Source organism: Schistocerca gregaria, chromosome X (assembly GCF_023897955.1).
Source record: "Schistocerca gregaria isolate iqSchGreg1 chromosome X, iqSchGreg1.2, whole genome shotgun sequence".
NCBI classification, from domain to species: domain Eukaryota; kingdom Metazoa; phylum Arthropoda; class Insecta; order Orthoptera; family Acrididae; genus Schistocerca; species Schistocerca gregaria.
The window spans coordinates 762,090,822-762,118,773 of record NC_064931.1 but is presented as its reverse complement, the minus strand read 5'-3'; the positions used below and the strand labels follow the sequence as shown (position 1 = coordinate 762,118,773).

Below are 27,952 nucleotides of genomic sequence, written 5' to 3'. Positions count from 1 at the left end.
ATGTCTACAGGTGAGCCAACTTATCCACCCATCCATCAGCTATCAAGTTTGCTTCTGCTTTTATTTAGGTTTCTAGCTTTTTTGCTCTCTTGGTCATGAATCTGCTTACAAGTTTCAAAATTTAGAGGTCTATTTTTGATACTATATTTATTCACTTTGCTTGAGTAATTATTATGTAAGTGTTAGATTGTGATCATGATGTTTTCTGAAAATTTAAAATTACAGAAACTAGTATTACATTTCCATGGAAAAAATATGGAAAACGTTATATTTTAAGCAGGAGCTCTTATAATTATTGCACTTACTTTTGCAGTGAGGAATTTTATCAAAACCACCAGTGCCATTCCACCCATCAGGTGTGCATGTGACAATAGCACTTCCACTAAGTTCATATCCGTCATTGCAAATGAGGCTGCACTGATCTCCTACTTCACTGTAGCTCTGAGAACATGATGGAGGATCCCAGTATTCTCGTTCACTGTCCTGCAAGTGAGCACAGCCTGAAATTCAATTGCTGAATTATTCATCGTATCTCGATATTAATTTTTTGTTGTTATATATTAAAATGTGAATAAATGAGTCACACTAAAATATTTCTTTTACCCTAAACATGATGGAGCCCTCATTCATGTAAAATGAATGCTTGCTCACATTAACCTTAACTACAGAAAATTTTTGGATAATATTTTTTTTCATTGTGAGACTAAAAAATAGATATTGCATCTCCCACTTGCATAGGAGAAAAGGGGATCTGCTATGTCTTGCAACAGGGTGGTGTCAGTATATACAGCTGGCATAACAGTCAATGTGTTAATAATCACAGGTTCTGCATGAATGCAGGCAGCAGAAACATTACCCATGATTCTATATCAAATCAAAGGTTGCCATCTATGTGACTCAATGAAGTGTGTTTGTAGATGACCATTGGAAAGCTGAGGAGCAACTAATCCTTCAACTAGTAGCTGTACAATTGATTCTTTCTCTGTCTATTTCAAAATATTTATTGTTTCCCTAATGAAGGAATACTTAAAAATCTCAAAGCTAGAAACTTGTTTATAAAATTGTACCTGTCAGCTCTGCTTGAGTTGTCATTGGTTAAATATATGATTTTATCATCATATTTAATGAAACAGTTAAATTACTAACTGCTGATACTACAGCAACATGAAACACAAAGTACTGAATATGTTGTATTTTGTGTTCTGATAGAAACAATCATTGGGTTTACCTTTGCATTCAGGAAATACATTCAGTCCACCAGCACCACTCCAGCCATCATCAGTGCATGTGACTGTAGCAGTTCCATTAAGGGTATATCCATCCCTGCAAACAAGGTTGCACTCATCTCCCACTTCTTTGAAAGTCTCAGTACAAGAAGGAGGATCCCAGTATTGCCGATCAGTGTCTTTCAACAGCCCACAACCTAAAATAGATTGGATGATTTATTTGAGATGTAAACATTAATTATTATATGATAAAACATCAAAATTTGAATTAACATGTAAAGGTTATTATAAAATTTATTGTTGAATATTAAATTCATTACATCTAACTTATGACAAACTGCCAGGCTCTTCTAAACTGAATACTTAATTACACTGAATCTGATTTTAAGAAATTCTTACAAAAATATTTTTTCCATTTTGCAACCAAAAATACAGGGGGTACATAAAGTCCAGGAACACTTTCAATTATTTATTGCACAAGAACTAAACATTGTACAGATGTCATATACATTGCATTTTGAAGAGAAACTCTGAAAGTCTTTTTTACAAATATTTGATATGTGAACCATGAGTGACCGACAAACATCAATACGGGAAATCGAGTTCTTGCCATACCAATCACAACATGGGATTGTCGACTGTGGCAGTCACTTCCCGAATTCTCGCCCAGAGCTCTGCTACATCATGTGGTAGAGGCAGTACATACACCAGATCTTTAATGTGTCCCCACAGAAGAAAGTCACATGGAGTGAGTTTTGGTGATCAGCGAGGGCATTTCATGAAACAGCTGTCTCCTTCTGTAGCACAGCTGATCTGCCGATGCAGCAGCTCCATGTTCAGGTACCCACAAAATTCACGATGAAAATGCAGTAAAGCCCCATCCTGCTGAAAGGTGAATGGAGAGTCTGATTGCATTTGAGGCATCAGCCATTGCTCCAACATGTCCGAGTAGGAATATCCAGTGACAGTGCTCTTGGCAAAGAAGAATGGGCCATACAGTTTTCGACGTGACAAGGCACAAAAATCCTTTAACTTTCGGTAAATGCTTTGTACCCCAGATTCAACAATTATGCCTGTTCACTTTCCCACTAGTGTGAAAAGTGGCTTTGTCACTAAAAATTAAGTGATCAACAATGCCGTCTCCATCCACATTCAAGTGTTGCAACTGCGAACAAAATTCAAAAAGGTTGTCTTTGTTGTTGTCATTGAGCTTCTGCACTAGTTCCAATTTGAATGGTTTCATATACAGCTTCTGTTGCAGGACTTTCCATACTGTCATTGGAGCCATTTTGAGTTCATGGGATGCGCAACACTCCAATTTCTTTGGACTCTGTATGAATGTCTCTCGTACGTTCTCCACATTCACTTCACTCACACTGAGACATTTGTTTCTTTTTGCTGGGTACAAGCAACCTGTCATAACAAATTTGTTGTGCCAGTGGTAAATGGCCTTCCTTGTTGGTGGCTTCTTACTGTACTTGGTTCTAAACATCTGTTGAACAGCTGTAGCACACTTGTTTTTGTTGAACTCCAACACAGAAAGCTCGCTCCGCACCTGAACTTGCCATGTTTGCAACTAGCGCTGACTATCAGCAAATTATCAAACTATGCTGTGACAGTATACATGAAAATAAAAACTTTCAAGATTTCTCTTCAAAATGACATATGTATGATGTGTGTACAATGTTTGGTTTTTTGTGCAATAAATAATTGAAAGTGTTCCCAGACTTTATGTACACCCTATATGTATCATCTGTGTCTCATTCACAAAGAAAAATGTTTCGGATTTATTACTCCTTACAAAAGTTACAGTGTGAGACATATGTCTAGCATGGCCTTAATCATAAAAGATGGGGGCCACTATAAATGGCTGGCAGGGAAGTCAATGTACATCATCTGCCCAAAAAGTTCCAAGAGTGATCGTGTTCCTGGTGTACAACAAATGTCAGTGCAGTCTACAGTGTCGATGCTAGCAGCTTGAACTATAACTGTAAACGAAAGCTGTTCATTTGACCAGTCAGTGGTAAGCAGCCAGGGTTATGTAGTGAATGTGCAACCATAATACCCTGAAATTGATGTGTGGCAAATCACAGTTAAGCAACATCTTCAAATCATGTGTTCAAGACACTCTCCAGAATGTTTTGAAGATGAGAAAAGTGCATGCATAGTTTGCCTTATACAAATTGGCTCACCAAAAAGAACCAATTATATGTGCATTTCTACCATGATTTCATTGAAACAAAAAATATGGATAATTCTTTTCAGGAAAAAATGATCACATGTGACAAGACTTCATGTTATCAACACAAAGCTACTAAAGAACATTAAAATGCAGAAATTTGCATAAAAGGTCAACACTTTGATGATGTAATCAGCATCCAAGCCAATGTGGTGCTTGAGATGAACATCCCAAAGAAGGACTTTTCTGACAGTTTCACGTGGTTGTATGAATATTCTATGCATTGTACTCAAGTAAGGGGAGACTATGTAGCACAGACAAAGCATTAAAATCACCATCTTAATCTTTCCCTCTTTTTTTATTAATCCAGTTTCAAAACTATTTGGACTGACAGGATTATGAGGTGGAATTCAAAATTTTCAGGACTGGTGCTGCCATCTGGAAAGTAGGACTAGTAGATCTTTGCACCTCTTGGTGGCAAGAGCTGCATATCTGATGAGTCAGTGTGTGGAGTGGCATTCAGCTGCAAGGACATGTTGCATGTCCACAATGATTTCCATAATACTCTGAGCTTGGTGTGTGGTGATTTTACAATGGATCCATGAACAGAACAGTGCGTGTGCATCAAATTCTGTGCAAATCTTGGGAAAAGTGGTACGGAGACCCTTTCAATGATTCAATAAGTATTTGGGGGACAGAGCTTGAGCCTTACATGTGTGTTTGAGTGGCATTCAGTTCAGGGCTGGCCATATAGATGCTGAAGATGATGCTCACACTGGAAGTCCCATTAGCTGCACAACGCCAGACATTGTTGCCAAGCTTCAAAACAACTAGTTCATGTGGATTGACATCGAACCATTTAAGACCTTGAGGAGGAAGTGGGTATTGGTTATGGAACGTGTCAATGAATGTTGACTGATGAATTGGGCATGTGTTGTGTCACCGCAAAATTTGTGCCATGGATCTTGACTGCCAATCAGAAGGTCATGTTCAAGTGTGCACGGACCTTCGCCAGACCGCATCTGATGATCCAGCCTTCTTGTCATGCATCATCACTGGTGACAAGAGATGGATTTATGCTTATGACCCAGAGACAAAGCAACAATCGTCCCAGTGGAAGAGCCTGGGTTCTCCAAGACCCAAAATCAAGACAGGTGAAGAGCAAAGTGAAGAGCATGATCATCATTTTCTTTGATACCACGGGAATTATGCACAAAGAATTCATCCCACCCAACCAAACAGTGAATTCTGCATACTACTGTGATGTTTTGTGATGGCTCTGTGAAAACTTGTGGTGATGACAGCCCGAACTTTGTTGTCAAGGGAACTGGCTGCTGCATCATGACAACACGCCCTGTCATACGTACTTGCTCACCAGGACCTTTTTGGCAAAAACGAACATGGCATTTGTACCCCACCAATCCATAGCCACCAGATTTGGCACCTTTCAACTTTGTGCTATTCCCAAAACTCAAGTTGAAAGGCATTGGTTCGACACTCTAGAGAGGATTCTAGAAGCATCGCTGGTGGTGATAAACACCCTCAAAGAACAACTTTCAGAAAATGTTTGACCAGTGGCAGAAGTGCTGGGACCAGTGTGTATGTGCGGATGAAATTACTTCAAGGGTGATGGTGACCATTAGTCCAAAGGTAAGGTTTTCAACAGATGGCAGCACCATTCCCAAAAATTTTGGATAGCACCTTGTATTAAGAAGCCCACATTCTTCATGATAACACTGAGTGGAAACAATGTCTGTGTGTTTATACCAAATCAGGGTTTGTCATTTCTGTGATCTAAACAAATGTGTTTTGAGATGACCCTTGGAGATCTTAGGAGCAGTTTATCCTCCTAACCAACAGCTAGCCAGTTAACTTTCCCCCTATCTAGATTCATACTTGATATTTGAAAAAAAAATTAAATTACTAACAGTACTTAAGTAATACTCATTTTAATACGAACTGAATGTGTTGTTATTTTGTAGAGAAACTTTTATATTGAGGAAAGTCTCAATAAATAATAAAAATTACTAATAGCTGATATTACATGAATTCATTAGTGGATAAAATGTTCTATTTTGAGATATGTCTGAAATAATTACTGTACTTACTTTTGCATTCAGGAAGATTATTCAAACCATCTGTGCTGTCCCAGCCATCAGCAGTGCATGTAACTGTAGCACTTCCACTGAGTTCATATCCATCTTTGCAAACAAGGCTACATTCATCTCCTATTTCACTGTGTGTCTGAGAACACAATGGAGGGTCCCAGTATTGTCCTTTACCATCCTTCAATAGAGCACAACCTGAAATAAAATTGATGAATTATCAGTGATGGTCACATTTATTAGTGTATGATGACAGAACAAAATTTGAATTAATATGTCAAGATTATTACAAAATTTATTGGTAGCATTTTCAATTTATTACAGGTAAATGAAGACATATCCCAGATTAATATATAATGAATACTTATTAACATTAAATTTAATTTTAGGAAATTCCTAAAAATAAGTTTTCCAATCCCATAGGAAAAAAAAATTCTGTAACTTATATAAATATGTCTATAGGTGACCCTTGGACAATGTAATGTTCCTGCTCACATTTATTACATAAATTAAGACATTATTTCACATATTGGATTGTACCACAAATATAAAGGGGTTATTGGTAAGTTGAAGTAAAATAGCTTTTTGGGCAGTAAATGGTACAATCTTATGTTAATATTTGTCTTGATGTATAGGGTTGTCCATCATTTTTGATCAAATTAACACATCATTCACATTCACTGTGAGATATACAGCATTAGCTATGTCTATTGTATTGCATGATATGCAAGCCTACACCTGATACATTATAACAGCTTAGGAGTAACTTATCTTTCCAACCATCAACTATAATTATTAATTTCTGATTTATTTATTTTGTGTTCTGGTGATCCACATTCTAAATATATCACAAAATATGGAACATGTCAGTGTCACATTAAAGTATCTGCAACTTAAGTTCTATTACAGAAAAATAAATTTACAGATAATTAAACATTACATAAAAAATAAATATTACAGAAAATAAATATTACTGAAAATTTATTATAGAAAAATAATGTTCTTATAAGAGTAAACAAAGCATGAAGCATAATTGCAGAAATCAGTCTTTTGCACAGATTAAGGGTGTGGTTTGACCAGTTTAATTTGCTTTTAATATGTAAGCCCAGGTATTTTGAACTGTTCACCACAGCAATCTCCTGTTCTTCTAGTTTTTTTTTCATATTCCTTCATCTTTAGAGATTGTGTGTAACTGTATACAGTTTTTTTCTATAATTAACAGGTTACTCTTCCTTTTTCTACCTTTATTGTTCTCCTGATGAAGGAATTACAAGCTCCAAAATTTAGTATTCTGTTTCTATAATCACCTCTACCAGCTTTCCTTGAGTTGTTACTGTTTAAATACATGGATTATAAGCATTTTCTGAAAAAGTTAAATTAGTAACAACTAGTAGTCCATTTAAATACAGCAAGAAGCAGATAAATGTTCTTTTCAGAGGTAAATTTGTAATAGTTACTGCACTTACTTTTGCATTCAGGTATCTTATTCAAACCAGCAGTGCCATTCCAGCCATCAAGAGTGCATGTGATTGTAGCACTTCCACTAAGTTCATATCCATCTTTGCAAATAAGGCTACATTCATCTCCAATTTCACTGAAAGTCTGAGAACACAAAGGAGGATCCCAGTATTGTCGTTCACCATCCTTCAACTGAGCACAACCTGAAATATAATTGACAAATTATTTGATGTGCTTACAGTAACTGTTTCATGATAGTACATAAAAATTGAATTAATAGGCCAAGGGCATTATAATACCTTAATTTTTGCACTCTCAAAATAAAAATAAAGAAATAAGTTATGACACTGGAGGGTTAATGTTCAGAATAAATTTTGGTAAGTACAATATTATATTAACCTCCATTTTTATTTGTTGAAAATAACAATAATAACTACAGGAAAAGAATTCATGAAGACTAAGGAAATTGTGTTAAATGTAGGATAATTTACCACGTTCACAGACAAAATTCCTCTTCCATTCACAGTTGAGATCTGATAAAATTGGGCGTGTAATGAATCTTCTGTTTATTGTTAAACATAAATTGTCCGTGCTAATATCAACAGACCATGGAGGATAGCCATCAGTTCCTATATCACTTGGTATTTTTACCTCAGTTGGAACCCACATCCAGTTTCCTTCAACATATCGTCCACCTATCCAAATATTCTGGTAAGCTGAAAAGATAAATAATTTAGTTTTACATTGTCTTCAAAATCTATGAGAACTGGAAATAAAATATTCCCCATATTGATATTGTTTCAAGGGTCATAAAATACACAGTCAATGATCAAAGCTTTCCATGTCTTATATTTAGCCTGATTGCTCAAGGTATTGTACTATTGGCATCTTATATTTATATTGTAAGTCATCTTATCAGCCATTTGACATATTTACACAAAATGAGAATATATACATTGTGGAACAATATGAATTAAATGATCATTTTATTCCTCTGAGGATTATGATTTACTCTAGGCACCACAGTTTATTATACAAATGTCTGAGTGTCTGTACTTTCAGTAAGAGGCCATTCTCATGTTTGAAGTCCAAAGTACATTTCAAAAGTTGTATCTGACTGGTTGTACAAGTAATGGTTAAGTTCATAGTTATGCAGTATAGTTGATATACTGGGCAAAAAAAATTATATTTTTCCTTCATTCTATTGCAGTTTGCCTTTGTGTAACAGTGATTTATGGTGAATATGACTAAATATTTCCACCAGTTGTGTACTGTGGCAGCTGATTACATTTTTCAATCCAAGAGGACATAATGCTGGAATGATACCTCATAATTAATACAAAATAAGTACTGTCCAGTAGTGAGAGAGAAAAATTTATACAGTGGTGTCATGATTTAGAGGAGTTCATTTTCTTCTTTCCTGTGAATTACATCTTCTTTATCTTCAAGTTGCAGATAAATATAAAAGTTTATGACACTTCCCATTCATTAAGGACATAAATCTACATAAACTTTGGTCATACTCTGAAATGTGATTGAACATATTTATAATTAAACTACTGCAAATATTCTTTCATATAATGTCATTGTCCAGATTTCTGAAATCTTCAGCAATCCTGAGAATACCAAAAGGTCTCCTTGTCAAAAGACTACAAAATATGGCGAGTGCTACTTTACAGAATACTGAAGACCAGTTAAAAATAATTATTCGTAACTCTAAAATCATAAAGCTTCAAGTTCAAAAACAGATTGGACATAGAACTTCATTTTAAATGAAGTGCAGTTATCTCAAAAATATCATATGTATAAATACTCATAACTGAAAATACTGTAATATGATGAAATAACTTACGGTGAAAGAAACATAATCCACCAGCCATAGCTTCAGTAATGAATTGAGTTTCAGCCATGTCTTCCAAGATTGCAAGATATCCCCCTTCATTTGAGCAGATTTGTGCAGCTTCCTCCCATGTCACACGCTCACGATGGAATGTATATTTGTGCCCTTTATAAATATATGTCTCTCTGTCAACAGCAACCAATCTTCTATCATCAGGTGCTGAAAAAAATATAGTGAAAATTAACCAGTTAATGTGGAAAAAAGTAAATAATTTTTCAATGTTCCGTAAATAATACATTAAGATTGAACTGGTACTTTATTTTAAAAGAGTGTAGTTTGTCTTATTCTACAAAATGCGGTGCCTCTATTACGTGAAGATTTATTCTCTTAAATTAATATCTGACATAAATCCCGTGTTTATAGTTTTTCCTTGTTTTTAATTTTATTGTTCAAAACTTAGAGATGTGTCTTAGTGTAACTTGCAATGTCATAATCACTTACTTTTACCAATACCATTGCGCACATTTCAGTACATTTACCACTGCGAAGACTCTTCTTACATTTTTTGAACATGCTGTTCCCTAACTATTCTGTCTTAAATGCTGTATTAAGCATCTGATAGAAAGATAGTTCTACACTTTTTTTTCATTTTTTAAGACTTATTGCTTAAATTTTGGTTACTGTTGCCAATGACACAGTCATGTAATTTAACTGAGAACCATTATTTTCTTTTATATTATCCACTTAAATAGTAGTTATTTTATTTCATCTTACAGAGTTAATAATTGATCAGTAGGAATGTTTATACATTCTTTGGATGCAGAAGGAGCTTCCCATGTTTTTCAGGTAGTGAGAACCTTTGTTGTTTACATTGACCAGCATCACACTTATGCCTCTAAAAACTGCTTGCAACCTATGTATATAGCGAACAATTGACAATTGCACATTTGAGAGTGGCATGTCAGTAAGTGCTGTGTGAGGGGTCAGAAGATGAGTGAGTTACATAATATGCTTGAATGGCATGGAGATATTAATTGGATAAACTGCAATGGATGGACATAGGCAAACTAGTAGCAACCCAAACTCAGCTACAAGAGGTGAAGTGGTTCAATGATCATCCTCATGTTGTTCACAGGCAGAGGCAATAATTCATAACCACAGGTTTGATGTACAGAATGTCCATCCATGTTCATTGAAGAGCAGATTATTAATATTTATGAATAAGATCATAACCATATCCATAATCATGCTGCAGCCATTGATAGGGTTACAAAATTTAATCTGGTGCACATTTGTCTTACTGAATGTGGTGCATATGTGTGAAGTGACCAGACATACATGTTAATGGCTGTTCTAAATCACAACAACTACACTGAGATGATGACTCTTATAGGAAGATCAATGCAAATCTGATCAACGTGGAGAGAAAGACCAGCACACTTCTCATGGACTCAGATTTACCTCCTAGGGTTATGAGTTGTTACCATAAGAATCTGTACCACCAAGATTTTATGGATGCCCTAAGATCCACAAAGAAGGTATACCATTACATTCTATTATCAGAGATATCAGAGCTCCCGCAAATTTGGTGGCAAAATAGCTGAAAGACACCCTCACTCCGTACATGAGTAAATGCCCGAATAACTCCTGCAATTCTACGGATTTTATGAAATGTCTCAACAACTTTGGGCTGAAGGATTCAGACATCCTGATGAGCTTATGACATTACTTTGCTATTCAACAGGGTGCCTCTAAGAAAATCAGTAGCACTCATTAGTTAGTGTATCATCCTTTACAGGCATTGACTGACCTCGGCATATTTTCTTTTTAATGGAGACTACTGTGAACAGATGGAGGGAGGAGCAATCTGCACCCCACTCTTGACTCTGGTTGCCAATCTGTATGTGGAACACTCATCCAAATGAAAACTTATTTCCTTTTTTCAGTATGTGGATGACATGTTTGTCATATGTCCTGATGGAAGAGACAGATTCCATGACTTACTAGCACATTGAAATTCCATACATCCCAACATCAAATTCATTGTGGAGACCAAGGCAGAGGGAAGACTACCTTTCCTAAATGTCACAGTTAAGAGATCAGATGGCACCATGGGCCACAGTGTGAAAGTGAACATCAAATTTTTCATTGAGACAAGGATAGCAGCAGAAGTGGGACAGGAAAGAAAATGACTGCTGTTGTTCTCTGTATACATAAATGATTTGATGGACAGATGGGCACCAATCTGTAGTTGTTTGTCAATGATGTTGTGGTGTATGGTAAGGTATTGAAGTTGAGTGAATGTAGGAAGATACAAGATAACTTAGACAAAATTTCCAGTTTGTGTGATGAATGGCCATTAGCACTAAATCTGGTAAAATGTAGGCTAAATAGGAAGAACAAACCTGTAATGTTCAGATACAATATTACTAGTGACCTTCATGACACAGTCAAGTTGTTTGAATACAGTGAAACCTCTATATAACATTTTTCAAGGGACCACAAACTCTGAACACTGTATAGAGGAAAACACTATAAAGAGGAAGGCTTCCAAATAATAATTGTAGGGCATTGCTGAAGATCGGGATACCACTAATCAGCTTTGACAAATGGTGCCATAGATGACATTTTAAATTTTCAGAACACTGTCATATTTCAATTCAAATGATCAATGTATCAAATGATTAGTTTTTTGTAATTAAAACTGGGGCCCGGCAGGTGGATGGGTGAAAGTAAATGGCGCCAATAAGATCGCAAGCAGAATGTGTGTCACATGTCAGGTGACCAGGTTCTGCCACTGACATATGAAATACACTGAGCGTGGGCTTTCCAAGCCGGTGCAAAATGTGAATCCACAGAACGGAAAAGATGCGTCTACATCCAGTCACTTAAAAGTTATAAAGAGGTAAATAATTGACCAGGGTTCCAAAAATATGAGCGTTACATGGAGGAAATTGTAATATAGAGGAAACACAGTAAAAAGGAAAATTTAACATAGCTTATATGGGCTTTTAGTCGGGACCAAAACAAACAGATGTAACATAGAGAAAAACATTATATCGAGGAACGTTATAAAGAGGTTTCACTGTATCTGGGCAAAATGTTGCAAAGAAATATGAAATGGAATGAGTATGTGAGAACTGTAGTAGGCAAGATGAATGGTTGACTTCAGACTATTGGGAGAATTTTAGGAAAAAGTTGTTCACCTGTAAAGGAGACTTCATATAGGACAATAGTGCTACCTATTCTTGTAGTACATCTCAAGTGTTTTGGATCTGTACCAGGTTGGACTGAAGGAATACATTGAAGCAATTCAGAGACAGTCTGCTATATCTGTTAACAGTAGGTTTGAACAACATGAATTATGAAGATGCTTTGGGAACTTAAATGGGAATCCCTGGAGGGAAGGCAATGTTCCTTTTGAGAAACACTATTGAGAAAATTTAGACAAGTGGCATTTGAAGCTGAGTGCCAAATGAATCTACTGCTGACAACAAACATTGTGCGTAAGGACTACAAAGACACGAAGCAATAAATTAGAGCTCATATGGAGACATACAGATAGACATTTTCCCACTCTCTATTTGCTAGGGGAACAGGAAAGGAAATGACTAGTAGTGGTACAGGGTACCCTCTGCCATGCACTGTATCTATGTAGATGTGGATGTAGAATTGTACATAAACGCAGACAGCTGTCACCATCCTGCACAGAGCAATAGTGGGTAAATCTGAGTCCTTGAGAAGTATCCTGGTCTTGCTCCCCACCTTCTTGGCAGGGCCAGTATTGATCTTCCAATAGGAGTCATCATCTAGTATGCTCTGAATCTTCCCAGTGTAGTCCTTGTGAGTTTGGACATCATTGTGTTACCTTTGTCCATAGGTAAGACAAGAAGATCAGGGTGCTCTCTCGTGTCACAGATGGCTTCCACCTCTCTGCTGGTGATGTTTGGCTTTGTAGGTTTGGTTGTGGGCGCAAAGTTAAGTCCCCTGTCCAAACCTGAAACTACATCATCTCTTGACTGTATTATTGTGAGAATGGTGACAACTTTGCTGGGGTCTGCTAGTGATAGTTGTCTGTGAGATGAATAAATATTAATTCTTGACATTATATGGCCTTCTTATGAGTCAAATCGGCTGCTGCCCACATCACACCATCCAATTACCCCCAGGTTCAGGAATTAAAATAGTAGGCCACTTTTGAATGTGGGTTAAATAGCTCCTGAGTGGTGGTTCCCCAGGCTCCAGCTATTAAAGCATACCCTATCTTGCACCATGGTAATGGTGGCTTGGTTCTTGATTTTCCTGGCTGATGCTAAATCAATGTGATATATGACCTTAGCAAAGTTTGGCACCACATACTTGGCACAGCATCTCACTCAGCAGGTAGCACCTTCAGTGGTGCTGCTTGTTGAATTCCTTCATGCTGTGATACATCTCCTTCCCATAAAGGTATGTGACGTAATTCTTCAGTTTCTCCAAGCATATTAGTTGATCAAACATTCCACAGTTGTACTGCTGGTTTATAGTGTCAGCAGATGGGGTGCTCAAAATGCAAGTACACATGGTAGTCCATCTCAGGTGCAGAGAGCGTCCCCTCACCTCCCCCCCCCCCCCCACCCCCTCCCTCCAAGAAACCAGAACACCTCAAAACAGCATTCCAGAAAAACAGTTGCTCAGAATGGTAGATTAGGCATGCTGTGTGCCATACTAGTACAATGAAACCTGTGGAGGTGTATTAAGTTATAGAAAAAGAGGCAGCCACAGCTTTTATACCATTCACCATTGCACACTCAGGAAAACTCACATGCATACTAATATACTACTGAGTAAAAACTATCTTCTCCCCATCCAATATAACATGGGTAATACTGGTTAGCAGAAAATATTACCTTGATTACAGAAGACTGCAGTATACCAGATTCTGTGCCTGTGTGGTAAGACATGTTTTGCACCACTGAAATTCACTGCTGAGAACACTAGAGTCCCTCTCAATTGATATATCTTAACAATTCAGTGATTACAGTGCACTGTTTGTCTCACATAATAGAATACAGATGCACCAGGATTTTACCACAAATGATGAAAGACAAGGGCAGTGTCATTTCATTGAAATTCAAAATAAGAACAACTGTATCAACCAGTACTGTGGCCATAGTCTCAGAAATCTTAGGAACCAGTAATGGGCTTAATAAAGAAGACAGTCAGCAAACACTATGAGCTTAGCAAACACTACCAGCTCATTGCCAGGGAGAATAGCATGCCTACATCCGTCCTGTCACATCCATGGCATCTAGCCATGCATTTCTGCCCACAGCTGCTGACACAGTCACATCTTAGACCTCTGTCAGGCACCCTTGCACACTAAATGCATATGGAGCAGCCTATAGTGGGAGGGTATATAAATCAGCTGTATGCCCCCAGGACAGATCGACAGTGCACCTGATGATGGCGACATGTTTGATCACCAATATTGTGTCCGCCCCAGTAACTGAGTGGTCAGTGCGACAGACTGTGAATCCATAGGGCCCAGGTTCGATTCCCGGCTGGATCGGAGATTTTCTCCACTCAGGGACTGGGTGCTGTATTGTCCTAATCATCATCATTTCATCCCCATCGACGCGGAAGTCGCCGAAATGGCGTCAAATCGAAAGACTTGCACCAGGCAAACAGTCTACCCGACAGGAGGCCCTCGTCACACGACATTTCATTTTCACCAATATATTGTGCCCACTGAACACTATAAACTGGCAGCAGATCTGTGTCTGTTCAATCAAGTAATATGCTGGGAGAAACTAAAGAATCTCATCACATAATTTTAAGGTTTAATTTAAATTTTATTTCAAATGATTAATGAAAGAGTTTAAAACCAATGAATAATGAGGGCTGGAATTCTGGTGTATGTACACTGTTAGTAAAGTAGTACATGTTTCCTGATGTCAGACTTTCACAGAAACTTTTGTTCTGATAGTTTCATCCTACATAAATTATTTTCTGACAGGTTTATGAGCATAACTATCACTCTCTTTTTTTATATATATAAAAAATCTGCTCACCAAGTGGCAGTAGAACACACACACAAAAGACGGTTGTAATTAGCTTTCAGAGCCAGTAGCTCCTTCTTCAGGCAGAGGGGTTAAAGGAGAAAGAAGAGGGATGAAGGAAAAGGACTGGAGTGGTCTAGGAAATGGGGTATATTTCAGGAAAGTCACCCAGAACCATGGATTAGGAGAGACTTACCGCACGGGATGAGAAGCAGTCCCCTTACCGACAATTCTGGGTGACTTTTCCAAAATCTACTCATTTTCCTATACCTCTCCAGTCCTTTTCCTTCACCCCTCTTCCTTACCCTTCAAACCCTCTGCCTGAAGAAGGAGCTACTGGCTCCAAAAGCTTGCCTAATTACAACTGTCTTTTGTGTGTGTGTTCTGCCGTTGCTTTGTGAGTGGAGTTTTTATCTATCCAATTAAATTATTTTGTCAAAATTTGATTGTTTTCATTGTTATACTATCTTTTTTGGTATCTTCAGTCTTTGATGAAGTCAGTTTTTGCCAAGAAACATTCCCCACAGAAAGTAATAGCAAATATTATCTGTGCCAAACACATTTAGATAATCATTATGAGCAAATTTGATGCCACGGTGGCTTCTACACAATAGTGGCTACTACAAATATTTATGTGTGGAACCTTTAATACATGATACATTAGTCACATTACAGTATGAATTATAATTTTTTATGCTACATATTTCAGAAATGGCTTCTTCCTTCTTACACTTAAATTCCATCATGCAATAGGTGTATCTGCTTGTGAACAATTGTAGTTATACCTGTTTAAAACTTCATTATTTACATGATACAAAAGTTCATACATAACTGATGCCATCACATTATGAGTGTTGATCGATAGGATAAATCATGTAATCATTTATCATCATCTGTATAGCATCTGCTATTAACTCAACTTGACTGATGGCAAGTATCTTTGAGAGCTAATATGTACCCACCCATGCATTAACTTTTCATCAAGAAACTGTTTGATCAGTGTATATAAGTGTGTAACATACATAAAATTGCAGTGTTTCTTACATAGACCAATCTTTGTGCTCTTGGACTTGCAGTCTGCAGGGATATTCTTGTTGGGTAGTGGCTCACATTTCCAACTGTTAGAAGAGCTTCTGAAAATTTTGTCTGCACATATTTTATTGTTACCCAGCACTGGATTGCTGAATTGTCTACTGTCCTGTCATCAACTTTTTGCTTTTACAATACAAGCGAGGCAACATAATCCTTATGCTCCACACACCACTAATCATAGCAGTTGCCCTTGATGATGATGACTACAAATATATTCTCATTTCACAGCAGACCAGTGATACTGTGGTCTCTAAAAAGCCACATGTTACTCTTATGGCTTTAGGTTTAGATTTAAGCATGGACTGAGATCCGCATTCAATGTATTGAAGTATCACTAGTCAGCTCACCCACTGGAACCATAAGACATTAAGTAGATGTGCATTTCTTGGACTAAAGTTTGGGAACAGATAAAAAAAAGTGTGCGTCAAAGGGTGTGTTAGATGCTGCAAGTAAAACTTGGCAATGAATAGAGACAATGACACCCACAATTCCTCACGATATGGTTACAGTTCAGACCGTGAGCACATGAATGACCATTACTTCAGGCATATGAATATAATGACTAGGTTAGTTGTTGAAATATTGTGTGCAAAATAGAATCATCAAATAAGCTATAAATCTGGAAATCTAAATCAACTACTGATATATTTGGTTTGTATCAATGCATATTTCCTCTAATAGTTCTGTTTTGATATGTGTGTGTTGAATGTTCTGGTGAAATATTTGTAATTTTTTCTTCAGCTTAGTTTTAACCATATGAGATGTACTAATCAGTTATCATGTTTTGTCTGCTTCTCCTGTGATACAGTTGTTAGTGTTCCTCTAGCTCACATCCTAAGCTATCAATTTCCAAGTGGTTTCTCTGACATGAAAATATTTACACTGATTACTAAGATACTAACACTAACACATGTGTTCATGTTTGCAAAATAGACCCAAAGAACAGGAAACAAGAAGTATCACACAACTGGACTTGCAGGCATGTGAGCCCTCTTGCCAAACTGCAGCACAAATACTGTGGGCACAGCTAGTACAATGTAGCTGCACAAATGTGTGTGTGTGTGTGGGTGGGTGGGTGGGTGGGTGGCAAGGGGGGGGAAGGGAGTGGGAGGGGATGGGGGAGTTGGTTGGTTTGGAGAGTAAAGGGTTCAATCTACAGGGTTATCAGTCCCTAAAAGGTAGGGAGGTTTACGTAAACGTATGCCAGCTCATCAAAGGATTCATCTGAAAGTTAATAAAGTTTTGTTTTGTGTGCCTGTCAATGACAATGCTTCTGTTATTTGGAGAGTGGCCTCCTTTACTTCTAAATTATTTACATTCTACCAGAAATAATATTCTGTTATGTGCAGGTACTTGAATGCTATGAATGAAGTGATCTATTTCTGTTTGTTGCAATTACTACTCTCGAGACAGTATTCAGAATTTTAGTTATTTTATGATGACATTGTGTACAATATAATATAAGAGAACTGTAACATGAACTCAAGAGATATTCATGATACTCCTTGATAGTATAGCCTGATTCTTGCTTAGTACTGTGGCAAAAGTACAAATGTGATTGGAGCTACTGGAGAAACTGTGAGACAGTGAACCTGAATCTAATGAAAAAAGTGAGAAGTGTAATGTACCTACATTTTGAAACCAGGTGAAACATTCAAAGTAAATTTCTGTATTATGGTGAAAAAAATATTTACAATGAATTACAAATTTACAGAAATTACAAAACTTGCTTTTCTCATATATGGTGCAGTAACAATAAAAATTAAAACAAGAAGTGTGGAATGACTATTCTTCTGTTATTGATGTAGTTTGGTGTTCTCTCCATTATTCTTTCCACTTTTGTCCTTGTGTATTTCACTTCCATAATGAGTATATTGATATGTGTTACATATGAATCATCAGTAGCTCAACAAAGTGCTATGTGTTAGTACCACTATTATTTAATTGTTGATTGTAGTTGGTACATGTACTTCTTTGATCAGTGTGTAGTCTGAAGTTTCTCCTTGATATATGAATTCATTCCCAAAACCTTTTCTTCAGAAATATTTGTTTTTAATTTAACGAATTTCCATTTCTCCCAAAGTTATGTTCCATCACCTGTACAATCAAAAAAATGCCTCCATTTATCCTTTCACCACTATTGCTATTGAGCTGTCATTACATGAGCCCATAAATGTGAAAGCCTCAGTGAGACACGCATTTCATACATATATCCAGCACATTGTAATCAATTCCTATATAACTTACGCATATTTCTGGGGTGATTTATGTTTATACATATTTTTTAAGAACGCCAGCATCACTTGGTTTAAAGACCTTTATTCCAATTACTAGTTTTGACAGAATCATGCTGTCATCCTCAGATTGGCATTACACTTTGTGCACGTATTCACATATGTGTAACATTGACATTTTGAAAAGAAAGTGTAAATACATTTTAAAATTCCACGTCGTTTGTCATTTTTAAAACAGAATGCTCCCAGATGGGTTGTCAAATGAATAAAAGATAAAAGTACAACATCCATAGCAAAAATAGAATTAAAACTACACACCATGCTGATGACCTCCACATAATATCATCAGCATGGCATGCAGTTTTAACTCTATTGTTGCTATGGATGTTGTATTTTTACCTTTTATTCATTTGACAACCCATCTGTGGGCATTCTGTCTTATAAATGACAAACCACGTGGAGTTTTATAATGCACTTACCCTTTGTTCTCGAAATATTGGTTAAAAAATAGGTGACACATCTATGTGAACATGTACGCGTATATATATATATATATATATATATATATATATATATATATATATATTTTTTTTCCAGTCACAGATATTCAACTCCATCAGAGGCAAGACTACCTGTAAAAGTAAATGCACTGCAAGTTTTACATGGTGTATTATGTGGGATGACCACCAACCAGCAATCCACCTGAATCTGTGGCCACTGACCAAAGGCAAGACTGCCCACACTGGAAGAACAGCTAAAATGGTTGACTTCAATTGCAGCATCCCCAATCCATGTAATTCAGATCCTTCCACCCCTTCTTCCCATGCCCCTGCCTCTACCTATTCTTACACTTTGGTTAATAAGCTTCTACCTTGCCTGCACCAGCTGGGTACTTTGAATTTCACTTTGGTCAAGGTTGTTTCTTGCTTGATTCCATAATTACTCACACCCATTCAAAGAGCTGATTGAACTCAAACAGCAGCAGATACGTTTCAGCTGTGTCGGGTCAATACAAATGACTTCTTTAGCCAGATAATCACCATGGTTGAGTGTAGGGTGACTCTAAGATCCCAAGACAAATTAGCAAAGCAAGGAGTGGAAATAAGAGGACTAGTTACATAAAAGGTGAAGACCAAATCATCATTGATTACAGGTTTGCAGATTGTTTTCAAGAATTGCCATGGTGTGGTGCTAACAAATTTTGCTCATAGAAGTATACTAGCAAAATCTACATCTACATATATACTCTGCTAGTCACCAAGCGGCATGTGGCAGAGGACACAATTTGCGCCAGAGTCATCTTTCCCCCTATCTGTTCCACTCACGGATCGCGCGAGGGAAAAACAACTGTCTGAACGCCTTAGTACAAGCCCTTATTTCCCTTATCTTTGAATGATGATCATTATGCGATTTGAAAGTTGGTGGTAATAATATATGCTCTACGTCCTCGATGAAGATTGGATTTCAGAATTTAGTGAGGAACGCCTTCTGTTTAGCGCGTCGTCTATCTGCAAGTGTGTCCCACTTCAAACTTTCTATGAACTTTCTTCATGCTCTCACGATGGCTAAATGTACCAGTCACGAATCTTGCCACTCTTCTTTGGACCTCCTCAATCTCTTGAAACAGACCCAACTGGTATGGCTCCCATACAGTGCAATACTCTAACACTGAATGAACTAATGTATTGTAAGCTATTTCCTTTGTTGAAGGACTGCATCGCTTCAGGATTATAGCAATAAACCGCAATCTAGACTTTGCCTTACCCGTTTCTTGTGTAATCTGATCATTCCATTTGAGATCATTTTGAATAGTCACACCCAGGTACTTGACTGATGTTACTGCTTCCAAAGACTGATAATTTATTTTGTACTCATACATTAATGGGGATTTTTGCCTTGTTATATGCAGTAGGTTAAACTTACTAATATTGAGAGATAACTGCCAGTCATTACACCACATATTTATTTTCTGCAAATCCTCATTGATTTGTTCACAACTTTCATGTGATACTACTTTCCTGTAGACTGCAGCATCATTGGCAATCAGTCTAAGGCCACTGTCAATACCATCAACCAGATCATTTATGTAAATCGTAAAAAGCAGAGGATGTATTACACTGTCCTGAGGCCCACGTGAAGTTACTCTTGTTTCTGTTGAAGTTACCCCATTCAGGACGACATACTGCTCCCTGTCTGTTAGAAAACTTTCTATCCAACTGCATATGTCATTGGATAGACCGTAAGCACGCACTTTTTGTAGCAAGCGACGGTGCGAAACTGAGTCAAACACCTTTAGAAAGTTGAGAAATATGGCATCAACCTGGGAGCCGGTATCTAGAGCATGTTGAATATCATGCACAAATAGGGCCAGCTGTGTCTTGCATGTCCGCTGTTTCCTAAAACTGTGCTGGTTTCTGCAGATGAGCTTCTCAGAATCTACAATGGTCATTATGTCTGATTACAAAATATGTTCCACGATTCTACAACAAATTGATGTCAGTGAAATTGGCCGGTAACTATGTGCATCCAATTTTCTACCCTTTTTATAGGCTGCTATGACCTGGGCCTTCTTCCAGTCCTGTGGAACTTTCTGCAGTTCCAAAGATCTCTGACAGATGACAGATAAGAATGGTGCTACATTTGTAGCATAGTCAACATAAAATCTTACGAGGATACTGTCTGGGCCAGATGCCTTTCTGGCGTGTAGGGATCTTAACTGTTTTACAGTCCCAGAAACACTAAACACTATGTCAGCCATCCTTTCATTTGTTTGATAATTGAAAGGGGGGAATGGTGCTGCAGTCCTCTATTGTAAACAAGTTTTTGAAACCTAGGTTTAGAATTTTGGCCTTCTGTTTATCATCACATTACCCATACTGTCAGCAAGAGAAGGTATTGAATTATTTGTAGTGTTCATAGATTTTATGTACAACCAAAAATTTTTGGGGTTATTTTTAGAATCTGCAGATAAAATATTGCTTTCAAATTCGTTAAAAGGGTCTCTCATTGTCCTTCTGACAGCTGCTTTCATTTAGCATAATTTCTGTTTGTCAACGGGGCAATGACTACATTTAAAACGACTGTGCAAAATTCTCTGCTTTCTCAGCAACTTCCTAACATGTTTTTTGTACCAAGGTGGATCCTTTCCCTCCCCTACACTTTCGCTAGGCACATACTTCTCTAGCACATGGTGGACAATACCTTTAAATTCCGACCAAAGATGCTCAATATCTTTCTGTCCCGCGGTGAATGCTTGGAGCTGACTATGAAAATATTCATTAATGACACTTTTATTTTGCTTTCCCAAACAAGAAAACTCTACGCTGTTTCTATCTTTTTTTTTTCCCCCAACTTCCACTGACACAGAAGCCACAACGACATTATGGTCGCTAATACCTTGTTCTAGATTAACTTCCTCAAAAAGTTCAGGTCTGTTTGTCGCCAAGATATCTAGTATGTTCCCATCCTGAGTTGGTTTTCTGACCAATTGCTAAGGTTGTATGTTGAGAATGCTCCTATAATAACTTCACACGAATCTTTGCTTCTGCCCCCTGTGAAAAACGTGTAATTTTCCCAGTCAATGGATGCTAGATTAAAGTCTCCACCTATAACTAATGGATAATTTGGATATTTACTTCCTATGTACTCAGTAATGAAGGATTTGTGTGTTCACTGTTTGGAACTAGTACTGTCTATTACAAAATTAAAATATCTAATAGTTAAAATGATAGGGATAGCTTGCCTAATGCTCAAAGCAACAAATAGCCATTTAAAGTCCCAAATAAAAAACAAAGTAATAATAATTAAATAGCATTGAGTGTTGTAACAAGGACCTTCATATTGTCACAGAGAATATGGTTAGATGCCATCAAATAAAAACTTAAATATGCAGTTAGTCAATGACTGCGCTAAAGCAACATGCAGCCATAAAAAATTATAGATTTTCACTAAAATGAATCTAAAATGTATGGCATTTAATCACAAAGCAAGTATATTAGATTTATTTTAGTGAGAATTTTGAATAGAGCCTACATAATTTTTAGTAGATTCCTATTGCTTTTTTTAATTTAATCAATGGGAAAGTAACTTGTCTGAAGAAAGTTTCAAGTTATTCTATTTAACTGCTGATTATCTTCCACTAATTGTGTAACTTTAATATGAGAACACTAATAACTGCTCTAAGATAACAGCTGTGTACATTTTCTATGAATGGAGCCTTATTTACAGTGAGCATTCATTTTAGTAGTATGAATATGCAATACTTAAATGAACATCTTCAGAAAGTGGTGTTTGCATTCCAAAGTGAAAATAATTTGAGAAAAACATTGTTATACTGAGTCGTGGATTCAACTGTTACTTTAAGCTGCAAAATGGAATTCTTTTCTGAAGGAAATAGCATTTTATTTATTTCAAATATTGGCATAATCATAGGGACCTATGTAATGGGAAACTGTTTAACTATGAGATTTAATAAATATTTGTAACTTTGTTCAGCTAAGAAACTATAAGGTTTCAAAGTATGTTTTATCAGGAAGTGCCAGCTATCAGGACACATTAGCTGTTTCTGACTTGAAAGTTCCAATTAAATTATTTGACCTGACACCTCCACAAGAAAGATTCAGTTAAATTATTTGACCTGCCACTGTCACTGAGCGTAGAAATTATAGGCATAGTTACCATTAATTAGCATGACTGTCATTGACAGAAAACACAGCCAACACATATAGAGGGAAAGTGATAGTGTTCCATTACAGATGATTCAGTACAAGTATTCATAGCTAAATCAACAGCTACTTCTGTGTCCTACTCAGTGAGAGAAAGAAGACAAATAATGGTGACTGCCTAACATATTAATGTTTTTGAATTGGTAGTCACATTGAATCTTTCCTATTTCTCATTCGTAACAACATAATTAATATGCTGCAGTTATAATGTAACAATCTCAGTTCTGTATTGCTCCGTGTCAGATACAATGTAAAAGACTGGTGACAGGAAAGATGAAACAATTTCAGCAGTGTTACGATAAAGAGCTTCCAATGTATTCTCTGGCAGCAATTCTATGCAAGATTTTTGTGTTGTCACTTAAATTCAGAAACTGACTACTAAATATGACCCTGTTAACACAATAATATTAATAAAAATCATCAGCAAGAGCATCAGATGCAATGTCTTGGTACTATCTAAAACTTTATGAGGTGATAGAGTGTTCAGTCTTCAACAAAACAAAAGTTTGGAACTACCATTATGATCTTCTCCATGAGCGCCCCACTAGAAATTTCAACTTGTGTAACAACCTTCCTAACATATAGAAACATACTAAACACATACATCACACAATATCATATATGGCATTAATTTTATAAGTGAGAATGCCTCAATTAATACTGGATGAACAGCTAACTTTTAAGAATGTATCTGTATTTGTTACTGTAAAAATCAATTACAAAACAACAAATCAAGATTAATTTGTCTTATAAGAGATTATGGATTATGTGTTTGTGTGATGTTGTCTGGCAAATATATTGTTTTGTATGACAAAATGCATGTAAGGTAGTGTAGGTAAATCAGAGGGCAGTGAATGCAATACTCACTGGCTAAGACACCTGCTATAGTGATAGCAAGCACTATAATTATTTTCAGCTCCATGGCAGCCACAATGAGTAGTCAAGAGCAGAACTAAAGTTTTGTTTATATACACTGGTGTGCCAAATCTGAAGTAATAAAAGCATTAAAAAATTTTTAGATAAAGAAGACTGAGTGATGATATCAAGCTATACTTCTTTGGGATTAAGCTATGTGAATTATTGCTCTGTGGTAATTGATAAACTTCAGAGATAAAGTCAAATTCTGATTGTTTACAGATGTTTATACATCTGAAGACAAATCCCTTTCTCATGAAGTACTTATGCTTCTTAGAATTTTCGTAACTGATTCTCTTCAAAGTGATAAAAGTTTCCAAGAAAGAAAGTATTTTTCCTCATAATATGTGCAGTGTTTTAAATGGTTACATTTAGAATAAAATTTTTCAGTGAAGAGTATATTACTGTACTTATTTATTTGCTTTTCATTCCATGGGTCCATTTGAACCAGAACTACTGAATCACGATACACATCACTGTATACATGACACACAAAATGCTGCTAAAAAAACAGAGAAAGAAAATAAAAAACAGAGATTTTTGACCACATACACAAATAAGTTATACAATACAGTGACAGAATCTAAACTGTTACGTGAAACTCAAGCACAAAATAGAGTTTTTCAACTAAAATTTTAATATGTGGAGTTTATTACTAATATTTCTAAGGCTTGCTAAAAGACTACTTAAAATGAACCATCAGAATTATATAGAATTTCCTGTACAATTGTTAAAGAAATATTATCCAAGTACACAATGTTGATTGACCAAATGCTATATATTGGGGCAGTCACTTAAGTTAAGGGATCAAAATACCTCAAGCAGCCTATAATGAGACAGTAGAGATGAATGATCGGGGTGAGCAAGGTAACGCTTTCCAAACAGAGGGCAACTACGTGTTTTTAAATTAGAACCCCTATTTTTAAACACATATTCATATTGCTTGAGAAAAATCAAATACCATTGTGCTGACTTACTCCTTACAAATCATAATGAGATGAACAGACACAATACACATTACTGGGGCCTTGTCAACTTATGTTACATTCATCAAGAGGAACAACAGTGTCCTGGATCACTTGACATTTGATGTAGAATACTGGATGGAGAAATTGTTGATGCTTATTGGTTTGGGTGATACTGGATGGAGAAACACACCCAAACATTATGCAGGATGAAATATTGTTATTGCTTAAAGACCATAATTGTCACTAATTGTGTGGTTCCAGTGAGACAACTGTCCAGCATGTTGCTCACAAGAAGTGAAAGAAGTCACGAATTCTAAAGTTTGCTGGGTCAATAAAGGTGGTTACAATAAATCTGCCTGCCAGATCACCAGATATTAAATTACAAGATTTCTTCCTCTAGTGTTTGTTAAAAGTGAAACTATACCATGAACTACCATAAACATGTAAAAATATGACTGAATGTACTTCAAATGCTTGCAGAGAGTTTTACTGCATAGTCAGGAAGCCTGCACAGATAACACCAAATATGCAGTGTTGTAAGCCATCATCTCAGAGATGTACTGGAGAACTAATAATTAATTTTGAGACAATTTTTTCAAGTCTTGTGAGAAATTAGTTCTTAATATATGGAAGTATTTCAGTAGAAAGGTTTAATGGGAACACAAATTTTCACTGGCATATTCATGTTCGATGAGAAAAATGAATAACTTTGTCCTGAAAATAGTAAGTAACATTTAGGCAGAATGTAAATAACTTGGATTAAAGCAGATCCCTCACTGAACAACTGAAACACTGAGTCATGAACAGTCACACACAAAATAAAATGAAAACTTTGCTAGCTTTCAGAAGATCTCACCGAAGCATCTCTTCAGAAGGCAACAAAGTTTTCATTCCACTTTGTGTGTGTTTGGTGATGAATCAGTGGTTCAGTTTTTAACTTTGTCCTGAAACATTTTTTTTATTTTATTCTATCTTTTTGATAAGAACTCCCTTTTATATGACTTGAAATAATAACCAAAAATTAAATTACATCAGTACTCATCCCAAGTGATGATCTTCAAACTCAATAAATTTATGTTACTCATCAAGTATTTCCTTAAATACAATAATAGAAGGGTAAGTCAATTATTATCTGCAGTTTAGTTATATTTTTGTTTATTTTGGTAGTACTGTCATTTTACATTGATGATGTGTGTTTTGTTTATTTGTTGTTATATCTTTGCAATTTTCAAGCTTCTAGGTTTAGTATCATTATTGCTGCCATGCTGTTAATCATGGGTGCTCTGCTGTCTATTTGCACCAAAGAAGATCAACGTTCAGTGATCCATTTTTTGTGGTCGGAGGGCATATCAGGGACCAAAATTCATCGAAGACTGTTGGTACAGTACAGGTACAGTGTTTTGCCACAACAGAGTGTCTATGAATGGACTGAAAAATCCCAAAATGGTGGCACAAGCCATACACATCATGAAGAAGCCAGACCACCATTTATCGCCACAAATGAAGAAACCATTGAGCGTTCACGTGAAATTATTCTCTTGGACAGACGATTAACTATTGATGAAGTGGCACATCATCTGCAAATTAGTCACACTTCTACCTACAAAATCATCCACAACAGACTTGCATTTCATAAAGTTTGTGTAACATGGGTCCCAAAACAACTCACACAGTAGCATAAACAAACGCACTTGGACATCTGCAAAAAACATTTGGATCTCTATGGTAACAAAGGGGACATCTTTGACAAGATCATTAATGGTGACAAAATATGGATCCATCATTAAGAGCTGGAGATTAAAATGTAGAGAATGGAATGGAAACATCCAAATTCGCAGTGCAAGAAAAAGTTCAAGACCCAACCGTCCACAGGAAAACTGATGCTTATGGTTTACTGGAACATTATGGGGAAAGGGGCACAACATTAAACAGTGTACATTACAGTGAGATGCTTACTGCCAGGCTACAGCCTGCAGTTTGAAGCAAATGCCAAGGATCGCTGTCAAAACGTGTTGTGTTGTTGCACGACAATGCCCATACGCATACTGCTGGCCACACTGCTGAAACACTACAGAAACTCAAATTTTAAGTAGGCCTATTGGATCATCCTCCATATAGTCCCGACCTTCACCCTTCAGACTATCACTTGTTTGGTCCAGTCCAACAGGCATTAAGGGGCCATTGATTTGCCTCAGATGAAGCAGTGTATTCCTGGCTTGCAGCTCAACTGAGAACCTTCTTTTATGAGGGCAACAAGAAGCTTGTACAATGATGCACCAAGTGCATTGAAATACAAGGAGACTCTGTCAAAAAATGATGTTCTTGTAAGTTTCCTATTTGTTACAATAAAATTTTATAACTGCTTTGTGGATGATAATTGACTTACCCTTGTATTTCCTTTTTAATATCTGTGCAGTCATTTGTTATAGATTCAGTATCTACTACCCTAGTTGTCAGTCTCAAGATGGACCCATAGGAATTAGTTGTTTGCTTTGTTAAAGATTTACATTTTGTGGCCATTCATTCTAGCCAGGTATATATGTTACTACAAGGTTGGTGAATAGATGGACTAAAGGTGAAGTGCACTAAAAAATCCATAGAAAGGTGAGGCAGAACCAAGATTCTTTCCAATAACCAGGAGGGAGGTATAAGGCACAGCCCATGAAACTGCCTCCAGAATCTACTTGCACAGAAGTACTCTTGTATTTTAATTCAACTGTAGAACATATAGGCCAGACAATTTGTTGTACCTCTCTTTTGTGTTTCAACTCCTTTAATGCCTGGCGTCGTGAATTTGCATCATACCAGTGCAACTCTAATAAGTGTAAGGTTAACTGTTTTTGAGTGCCACTGGCAGTAGGTACAGATTCTGCATGAAGCTACCAAACTTCTGATATGTGTTTCATGTCCTGAGTGTTTCAGGTACTTCTATAGTATCACAATTTTTTTAATTTTTTTCTTCCATGAAGAAATTTGTTCTGGCATTAATGTGTTAACAGATTTAGAGCAGCTACTTATGTGTCTCTCTTATATTTTACCTCTGCCTGGCTCTTGTAGTTAGATTATGCTACAGAGCAGATTCATTGTGTAACTCTGATCACTCTATCATTCTGCTTTCACCCTATAAATGTCACTATTTATTTGTAATATCTGTAACATTTTCGACCAGT

The 27,952-nt window shown here is 36.6% G+C and overlaps 1 protein-coding gene across 1 annotated transcript in view; it reads right to left on the bottom strand.

Annotated features, from left to right (window-relative positions):
* The window catches only part of LOC126299305 (P-selectin-like), an 84,190-nt gene extending 60,341 nt beyond the window's left edge, over positions 1-23,849 (bottom strand). The window contains exons 1-7 of the mRNA XM_049991105.1: positions 23,767-23,849; positions 8,821-9,027; positions 7,460-7,684; positions 6,977-7,171; positions 5,514-5,708; positions 1,229-1,423; positions 306-500 (exon numbers count right to left, since the gene is read on the bottom strand). Of these exons, the coding sequence (XP_049847062.1) occupies positions 306-500; positions 1,229-1,423; positions 5,514-5,708; positions 6,977-7,171; positions 7,460-7,684; positions 8,821-9,027; positions 23,767-23,821 (1,267 nt within the window). The 5' untranslated portion in view covers positions 23,822-23,849. The remainder of the gene's footprint in view (positions 1-305; positions 501-1,228; positions 1,424-5,513; positions 5,709-6,976; positions 7,172-7,459; positions 7,685-8,820; positions 9,028-23,766) is intronic.
* Between the last annotated feature and the right edge of the window lie 4,103 nt (positions 23,850-27,952).